Source organism: Balaenoptera ricei, chromosome 10, assembly GCF_028023285.1.
Source record: "Balaenoptera ricei isolate mBalRic1 chromosome 10, mBalRic1.hap2, whole genome shotgun sequence".
In the NCBI taxonomy this organism is placed as follows: Eukaryota; Metazoa; Chordata; class Mammalia; order Artiodactyla; family Balaenopteridae; genus Balaenoptera; species Balaenoptera ricei.
The window spans coordinates 6274791-6284504 of NC_082648.1; the positions used below are offsets into that span (position 1 = coordinate 6274791).

Sequence of the window (9714 nt, forward strand, 5' to 3'; positions counted from 1 at the left end):
CCGGCTCGGCTGGAGGGCGGGTGCGGGTCCCCGCGTGTCACGCTCCAGCTCGAGAGGACAAGGAGGGCAAGAGTGATCACTGACTCGCTGCCTTGGATGGCGGAGCTTCCGTGTTGTTCCTTACGTGTGACAGCTATTTCATCTCAAGGTGATCCCATAAAGTGGATACTGTTATTAGCCCTATTTTACAATCTGCCCAAGAGGGGGTGAGGCCTGGAAGTGAGGCGGGCAGAGATGGGACGTACATCACAAAGTCTGGAGAGGGCGCCTCCAGGTAAGGAGCCGAAGGAGAAGCAAGAGGGGGTTCGGGTGAGGAGGAGATGGGGCATAAGGGGGGCTCAGTCTAAGGAGGTGGTATCCTGGTGGAGGCGGGCCAGACAGCTCACTGGTGTAGGGCAAACTACGTGTTTTTCTGTTTTGTGTTTAAAATAAGTCAGGCTGATACTTAGTATAATTGCTCACGTATAAAGCGCAAAATACACATTTACTGGAAATTAAGTGAAAGGTATCTGAGGGAGAAAGGATGCAGAATCTTAAAGGTTTTGGAAACCCCTGGTCTGAGGCACAGTCCCCAGGCAGCTCTGGTGGTTCCCAAGTTGAGAAGTTGTGGATTCTGGGGCAGAGGTACCACTTCTGGTTCCACATCTTGTCCCACTTCTGGCATGTCATCCTCCCACCTTTTAGCCAACTCAGAGGATGCAAAATATGCTTAGCACATGTACTAAAATAGTGTCTCTACAATAAACACAGCAGGCCAACATGTACAGCTTTTATTCACCGACCCAATTCCTTTACATATGAGATATCTGCACTCCACCCTGCCCCTCCCACTCACAAACCAGGACGAATCCTCTTGGCACAGAGGAAGGGGTGACCCTTCAGCCAGGGCCACAGCCCAGATGATCTGGAGGAGCCCCCGCTGGAAAAGCAGGAAGAGAGTGAAGAAAGTTTATCACGCCATGGGCCCCCCACGAGGGGAGGGGATCAAGAGGCTGGGGGAGGGCCCCATGCTACTGCCCCAGTCCTTAAATACAAAGCAAGGGGAGTAAAGAGGACCATCCCTCAAAAATACAGCACCAACCTCAGCATGGAGGCAAAAGGACAGTGGGCAAGATCCCTTCCCTCTGAAGGGGGCGGGCTGAATGAGAGCACATACCGTTAGTGGCTGCAGCAACCCCCGTACCAGGGTCTGGGTGCAGCCTCAGCACCAGGAGTGGGGAGGGGAGGAGAGGGGATGACAACTCTGCGCCACCCACCTCTCCCTGACCCCAGCCAGGCATCCCTCTCCCCACTAGCCCAGGTCAGGGGACGTGGAAGAAACTGCGTTGGAATCCAAGGCCCTTGTCTATTTCTTCTTCCGTTCTTGGGAGCAGCGTGGGCAAAACCTACAAAGGAACGCGACAGAGAAGGGGGAGAGAGTGAGCGAAAGGGAGAATGCCCTCTGTCACTCAGCTCGCGACAGTCCAGCCCCACCGCAGCTCTCACTCACCACTTCCCCCGAGGCTTGGTGGTCAGCCCCACACAGGCAAAGTGGAACCACTCGATGGAACACTGGGAAAGGAAGAGGATGGAAGAAGCAGAACTCAGGGACCAGGGTGGGGCAGAGGAAAGAAGAGACCCACCCCCACACCCTCCATTCCCTCCCCCCCATCCCTCAGGAGTACTCCCTTATTCCATCCCTTGGGAGAATTCCTGAAGGGTCCAAGGCCAACCAACTCCAACTACCTTCCTCCTATCCCGAAGTCCCACTATTCAACCGTTACCCCCCTTCTTGTACCCAACTCCCTTCATGTCCCCCAGAACCCCCCCATCCTCAGGCAAAACAGCTCTTACATCAGGGTTGTCACAGCCAATCATCTCTCCATAGGAGACCTGGTGACAAAGGCAATAGGTGGGTTCGTTGGGATCCACAGGCATATCCAACACATCAGAGGGGTGGACACTGCCAAAGGTCACTGAGGGCATCCCATACTCAGGGCTTCTGCGTGCCAAGAGGAAGAGAAAGTGTCATCTGCAGGAAGGGAAGCTACAGCTTGAGATGCTCAGAGCCAGCAGAGGAGGTCCTTGTGGGGCTAGTGATTTGTGGCTTCTCCTCTGTATCCAGCAGATACCAAAATGGCAAGGAGAGTTGTTGGCACAGAAGACAGCAAAGTGGCAAGGGGCACTGTGGCTGGGATGAGGTAGCGGGAAAGAGTCTGTCCCTTGGCAAAATGCTCCCTGACACACTCACGTGCGCACAAGTTTTAACTTCTTCTGGGCGGCCTTGGGGGCTTCTTCGTCGGAGTTTTTCCCTTTGGAACGAGCACGGGCAGCTTTCTTCTCCTTTTGAGTCCGGCCTTCTAGGCAAGAGGGGGGGAAGCCAGAAGGCAGGGAGACAGAAGGATGGGTTAAGTCCCCCTCCCCCTGCCCCTCCTCCAACCCGGTGGCCCTCCCTTGGAGCTGAGGAGCTGGCTGGCTTCTCCCTCGGAGTCCTTGCCCCACCTCTCACAGCCCCGCCCCCCTCCTCACTCTTTTTGCCTTTGCTGGAAGAGCTGTCATAGTCACTTGACTCAATCTGCTTCTCCTTCAGATCAGCCTCAAAACGGGCCAGGTCTGTGTCCAGTCGCCGAATGTGTTTGTCCACCTGGGTGGGAAGGAAGGAGAAGGAGGAGCTACAAGGCTGGTTCCAGTAAAAGAAAACAGGCTGAGGCAGATTCTGTGGATCTCCCAGACCCAAAACAGATCCCAACACGGCTGAAGGAGGGGGTCTGGGACCCCGAGGAATAGACGGGAGGCAGGTGGGGAGCCATGAACAGGGCCATACCATCTCATAGGTCTGCATGGCAAGCTGCACCTTGTCGTCACCAAATCCCTTGCACTTGCCATAGGCTTCCTGGATCTGTCTGAGAAGGGCCAATTTCTCCTCGGAGCTCAGGCTGCGGGCGCTACTCATATACTCAGTGGCCAACTTGTCAATTTCAGCCTTCAGGTCTACAACAGAGACAGAGGCCTGGTCACAATGGCCCCGGAGTGGCTAGGTGGAACACACTTCTTCCTCTTGCTCCTTGGACCTTTTCCATTGACCATCATAACCTTCGAATTAAAACGTACTGAACGTTCCTAGGTACTGTGCCACGTACTCAAGTAATGCAACATGTTCACAATATTTGTTTCAGAGGTGCCTTCGGGTGCTGAAAACATTGCTATCATAGTTGGGACTGAATTTATTGAACCATAATGAGGGATTCTTTGCACCCGGCACTAATACGAAGTGTGTTTTTGTCGCTGTCTGAAGATGCGTCTTTGCAGGGCTTGCTGCCTCTTGAACCATGAACTTTGTCTCAAAAGCCATCTGGTTTCTCGTCTCGAAAACATCCCACGACAGCTCTGAGTGCTACAAACCAGGCTGGGTCATCTGCTGCTGCTGGCTTCCAGGTCTGTACATCTATATCTCATCATTTACAATTAGGCCCTGCTCCATTCACGGCACAGTTCTTCGACTTACTGCCCACCCTGTTTTGCTCATCGTTTGCAACTTGCTTATCCCATCACTTTTTTTTCTGTTTGTTCATTTTAGATATTGCTCCAAACGTTTCTGCAAGGCTGGTGACGTCCCAAGACACTGAGACTTTAGATGCCCACTGCCCAATATTTGGTAGTGCTCACAAAAAATGTCGATGGAGAAAAAAGTATGACTGCAACACGGGGCAGCAAAAGGTAACAGGGAAGACCTGCGCGCACACTAGGTTTATGCCCCGCTTCATTCGAGGCCCTTGGAGGAAGCTGGAAAAGCATGTATGTAGTTCAGTAATCTCCACCTGGTCTTTCTGTGCATGAACTCAAGAGCTGGAACTGTATTACAAAGCAAAGAGCTGGTGCTCGGCATTCGGCAGGGAGTTCTCAGGGGCCTACGTCCAGGATTTTAGATGATGTTCACCTTTTCATGAGTAAACTTACCAAGAGTAACTTAAATCACAGCTTTAGGTATTCTAACAACAGCTTGTTACATCCTTGGGCACAGTTACATGAGGACGCACCTATATATCCTTCAGCAGGTGTGGGGGGATAGCTCCAACAAACACCTTCGACCTTGACGAGACAAACCTGACCACTGCAGCGTGGCCTCAGGCTCCAAATGAATGCCTCAATGCAGCCAAACTCGCTCAATGTCCAGGCAAGGCCACAGATGGTACCTAGTGCTTCTGTACGGCTGAAGAATATAGTGTAGAGATCCTGATGTTTGTTAACTGCTGCTTTTCCTTCTTTTTTTCTTTCTTTTTAAGATCTTCTCATGCAGCAAAGTTCCTGTCTACCAACATGAGTTGCAGTCTAAAGCCACAGTGAATTTTGTGACAGTAACACTAACAATCCAATGGAGTAGAAACATCCTAATCTTCCTATAAACATACGGCACATGGAGAACAGAAATGATTCTAGGAATGACTTTGGCTTTTTTAATTCTTCTTGAGGGAGATATAAAGAGCATAGCATCTTTGAATTCTTGAGGCACTGTCACAATACTCCATGTGTTATGGAAAAGCTGACACACAAATGTGGGTCATTATTACTCTCCTTTTAAGAATTGCAAGAGAGTGAGAGAGAGAGAGAGAAGCTGCAGCAACCCAGATCGGATGATACGGTAACACCAAACAGAAGCAGAAACGATCACATACACACTCACTATACACTGGACTCCTTACTCTGTACGTACCCTCTGTTCTTTGGTCCAGGTCCCTCATGAGCTGGAAGTTTCTCTGCAGTTCAAAGGGGAGGTTTTCAATACCTGGGGAGAAGAGGAGAAATTGAGCCTCCCTGGACGTCCTAGGCCCTACAGCTGCGTTTAAAGAACAGGTCCAGAACAGCACTCAGTTTTCCCTCCTTCAAACCGCTGGATTATCTGTGACAGCACTCATCATTCCGCTCTCAGGAGAGGTCACGTCCGCCTCTTTCCACAACTAACCCCTCCATCTCTGCACAGCTTTCCCACCCTTCCTGCCTTCAGTGACTTTACAAATCAGCCGTTCCCTTTCCTTTCCTTTCAACCTCTGTCTCCAAGCTCCTTGCCCTCAGCTTGCAAATACCCTCCTGGCATCCTCCACCACTCATCGCACACACAGTTCCAATCTGCTCTCCATACAATAGCCAGAATATTCTTTAAAAAATGCAGATCTGATCAAGTCACTATCCTATTTATAACCCTCTAGTAACCTCCTACTGCAATAGTCCTATTCCGCACTTTCTGGCCCTTGCTTCCCTCACACCAGCCCTAACTCACGTCAGTCCCTGTCTGTGCTCTCTCTGCTCTATCATACCGGCCTCCTCTGAGTGCCTTGAACTTGCCGGTGCTCTTCACGACACTTGGCTTTTCACACGCTACTCTCTCTGCCCAGAATGCCCTGCCCAGTCTTCTTCATCCCACCTCCACCACACCTCTTGGCCTACAAATTCCTGTTCATTCTTCAAAGTTCAGCTCAACCCTGACTGCCCCAGACTCCAACAGGTGCCCTGGATGATGCTGTCATGCTATTTTTTTTTTTTAAATATGTATTTAGCTGCACGGGGTCTTAGTTGCAGTACACGGGATCTTTGTTGCCGCGTGCGGGACCTTTTAGTTGCGGCATGTGGGATCTTGTATTTGCAGCGTGTGGGATCTAGTTCCCTCCCTGACCATGGATCGAACCCGGGCCCCCTGCATTGGGAGCGCGGAGTCTTAACCACTGGACCACCAGAGAAGTCCCTGTCGTGGTATTCTATGTCTACCCTTTTGGGCTCTTATCCAATGTACTTAAATAAGTAATTGTGTAATTAGTTATTCGGTATGTCTCCCCAGCTCTCCAGAAGGGTTAGATGTATCTGTCTTCTTTCCTGTTTCTCTAGGACCCTCAATAAATACCTGAATAAATGCATGAATACTTAAGTCTCTCTCATAAAAGAAAAATCTCTTCGCGTGACTCCACTTCCAACTTTTAAAATGCCTCCACTGCTTTAACCTATAAACTCAGGTCCGCCACCACCAGTTTACTGAGATTAAGTCCTCAATGACTTACCAAATCAAATGATCGGTTATTAGTCCTATCCTAAAAAAAATTACGTTTGCAGCATCTGGCACCATCTTCTCGTCTTCGAATAACTTCCTTCCTCTTAAGATTCCAAATCTCATCACATACTTTCTAGCAATTCCATCATTGACATTTCCTTAGCCAGTCCCTTAAATGTTAATATTTTCTTGAGCTTACACTTAATTTAATCCTCTAATTTTATTCTCACTTGTGTTCTCTGAATGATCTCCATCTCATTTACTCTTACAGATACAATTACCATTCCTATGCTTAGATCTAAGTTGAATAAATATGTTACTGTTACTCCTGAATTTCCTATCTTGTTGATGATTTACTGTCTACCTCACTTCCCAAACAGGAAATAGAGAAGTCACCTTAGATTCCTCCTTCTCTCTCAACCACCCAGTCATTCAGTCAATCCTGTCATATTTAACTCCTAAACACTTCTGTCACTCCCTGAGATCAGGTCCTCATCTCTGACCAGGACTGTTATCACTAACTGATCTCCCTATTACCAACGTCATCATGCTCCAATTTATCGTACATTTATTTTCCTTTATATAAAAAAAAATCACTCTATTTAGAAAATCTGTTGGTTCCTCGTTATTTAAAGTGCACGCTGGTGGACTTCCCTGGTGGTGCAGTGGTTAAGAATCCGCCCACCAAAGCAGGGGACACAGGTTCGAGCCCTGGTCCGGGAAGATCCCACATGTCACGGAGCAACTAAGCCTGTGCACCACAACTACTGAGCCTGCGCTCTAGAGCCCGCGAGCCACAACTGCTGAGCCCGCGTGCCACAACTACTGAAGCCTGCGTGCCTCGAGCCCATGCTCTGCAACAAGAGAAGCCACAGCAATGAGAAGCCCGCGCACTGCAACAAAGAGTAGCCCCCGCTCACCACAACTAGAGAAAGCCTGCGGGCAGCAACGAAGACCCAATGCAGCTAAAACAAACAAACAAACAAACAAATAAATAAATATAACGTGCAAGCTTCTTAGCTTGGCTTAAACGACCTTGCACAGCCTAGCCCCAGCTACCTTCTCCAGTCTCATTTCCTAGTCTTCCACCTCGGAGTCCTATACATCAAACACTCTGGCCTCACTTTTCCCTGGCTTTGCCACAAACCCATCATAACACCTTTGCTGATGCTTTCCCCAACCTGCAATTCCCTCTCCCTCTCCGCACTCAACCTTCAAGTTTCTATACATCACATCCTCTGTAAAGCTTTACCTACACCCCCAGGTAATGAGCCCCTCTTTCTCCAGTGTTACCTACTGTCCTTTTAATGTATTTCTATTATTTCATTTGTCACACTGTTTTATAAATATTAGCAGAACCTGTGTTCTACTAGACTATGAGCACTTGAGGGCAAGAGCCGGGTCTTATTCATTCTTATATATCGCCAGTACCTGCCATTATGTCTGACCCACAGCAGGACCTCAAAAAACGAATGAATGAATGACTCTCAACGGTAAGGCAAATGTAAGGGCATAGGGTGACAGACTCTGTGAAGAGGTAGGTTACACAAATGGCATAAACATAACACCAGATTTCCATTTGATGGGAATTGGATCTTTACTCCAAGAGGAGAAGGCTTCCAGTTCATCAACTGACAGTGGTCACTCGTAACCCCCCATCCCCACGAGAAGCCGCTTCTTCAAAAGAACTGGTTGGAGGAGCCGTGAGCAGATCTTCATCGCTGCTCCAAATGGCAGTGGATGATATATCAATACGAAAACGACCGATTCGGAACGATTTTAAGAAAATGATATATGCTGAGGCCAGAGACCCTGCAGACGGGGGCAGCAAATATCTTCCCGGCTATGCCCACCAGCCCTTCAAGAGCCGTCCCCCAGCCCTGCCGCGCAGCCCCTCCCTCGTCTACACCCCAGAGCGAGGCCTCGACCCCGGTGCCCCGCCCCCTATTTCTTCACACCCTCCAGTATTTTCTCTCACTCAACCCTTCACGACTGTGACTTTCTGACCACCGAGACTTCGGGGCCGTAGAGCTCCTCAGCCCCGATCCCCCCGACCCGTCTGTGACCCCTGACCCCCTCCTCCAGCCTGCTCTTACTGTCCAGATAATGTTCCAAATACATCCCCGCAGCCATCTTGAAGCAAAACAAAGCAACTTCCGCTCCGCCCCGGAAGTGACTGAACGCGAAGGGAGCCGAAGCGCTCCTACCCGGCCTGGAGCCCTTCCGCCCTAACGAGGGGAACTTCCGCCCTCACGAGGGGAACTTCCGGTCTGAGTACAGGGCCCGCCGAGTCGCCTTCGCCTGGCGCAGACACTAGTCCGTGGCGGGTCGGCCGGGTGCGGGGCCGGCGGCGGTGGCCGCCGCGGCCGAGGGCGCCATTTTGCGTCCTCGCTCAAACTTCCATCCCCTCCAGGACGGGGACGTGCGGGCGTGAGAGCAAGGAAACCTGTCTCTTTGGGCTTTCAGTCCACAAAGAGTCCTTCTGAGCAGCTGGGGAATGTGAATCGGCCCCTTGGCGGAATGTGAAGCTGGCGACCAGGGCAGGTGCCTTCTCCCGAGTCGCTAGTTTCTTAGGGAAGTTGAGGAGGCGCCTGGCGGTGCGAGGTTTAAATCCTCCCCATTTCTGTTCACTCGCGCGAACACCAACTCCCCAGGATTATGTTTTAACGTGGAAACAATTGATTATTTATAAACTCTACTTATAAATACAAAGAACTACTCACACAATAAAGCTGCGACTCTCCACACCTTTTGTCAGGGTTCCTGTCACTCGAGGACGTTCTCGCTTGTAAAGTGACAGAGTGCTTCTGGCCTTGCCCTCCTGTTTGTCTCCCTTTTTATTCGAGTTCGTGTACGATGTTAACTGGCACCATGATTCTGAAAGGATTGGGGCACGGAGCTGTCACAACGGGGCCAGTTGGATGCCCACTATCACCCCGGTCCGCGACATCACAGCGACAACTACGCTCCTCGTCCGGATGGAAAGTCACCAAGTGCACGACAGGCCGCCACCACACCAGGCACGCAGAACTCAACGCCCAGAGCCGGAGAGTTTTGGAGATCATTGTCACCCCTAATCACGCGTTCTTAAGTATTAATGTCACATGGCAGGTTTTGGTTTTGGGGTTTTGTTTTGGTTTTTTTTTTGACTGTGCCGTGGCTTGTGGGTTGTTCCCCGACCACGGAGCGAAGCCACCAGGGAGTGAAGCCGGGTGGCGGCAGTGAGAGCCCAAAATCCTAACCACTAGGCCACCAGGGAACGCCCACATGGCAGGTTTTCAGTGAAACATTTCAGCCACGTAATTTAGCTCAAATATGTAAAAAAGGGCAAGGTGAAACCCCAGGTTTACTACTGAGCAGGTGGTAGATAGAGCGATAGAATCTAGAAGACGTCCCTCTAATTGCAAGCGGCAGGCCCTTGGATAATTTAATCTCCGTGCCTATTTCCTTCTCTATCAAATGCCTGGAACACTGCTTACTTCATAGGGTTGTTGCTGTTGAAGTGTGAGGGAACCCTTCAAAAGAGATGCTGGTTGTAATAATACCTGTGATGAAGGTAGGGCTCTCAATGTCAATTCAACAGTTGGTGAGAACAGGGGGAATAGTAGTAAATATGCAGGAAACTAACACACACTGCACGTTTGGTCACATGTGATACAGTCGTTAGCGTCACACCACAGACTGAGACTATCTTGGAT

The 9714-nt window shown here is 50.1% G+C and overlaps 1 protein-coding gene and 1 long non-coding RNA gene across 6 annotated transcripts; one reads left to right on the forward strand and one right to left on the reverse strand.

Moving 5' to 3' along the window:
* The first annotated feature begins 8 nt into the window (after window positions 1-8).
* LOC132372941 (uncharacterized) lies at window positions 9-6137 on the forward strand. Its single transcript, XR_009505292.1, has 4 exons — window positions 9-274; window positions 3275-3414; window positions 3557-3696; window positions 4263-6137. It is a non-coding gene; the product is annotated as an uncharacterized LOC132372941 (long non-coding RNA).
* Window positions 755-8175, reverse strand: ING4 (inhibitor of growth family member 4). 5 transcript variants are annotated; one of them, XM_059935198.1, is made up of 8 exons: window positions 8113-8175; window positions 4691-4762; window positions 2804-2970; window positions 2518-2623; window positions 2231-2336; window positions 1834-1981; window positions 1490-1551; window positions 755-1385 (listed from the first exon to the last, which is right to left on the reverse strand). In XM_059935198.1, exons 1-8 carry the CDS (start codon window positions 8147-8149, stop codon window positions 1346-1348), a joined length of 738 nt encoding a protein of 245 aa, XP_059791181.1. In that variant the 5' UTR covers window positions 8150-8175; the 3' UTR covers window positions 755-1345. The 5 variants fall into 5 exon arrangements, with proteins under 5 accessions (XP_059791181.1, XP_059791179.1, XP_059791178.1 ...); XM_059935196.1 differs by having other exon boundaries at window positions 2231-2339; XM_059935195.1 differs by having other exon boundaries at window positions 2509-2623.
* Between the last annotated feature and the right edge of the window lie 1539 nt (window positions 8176-9714).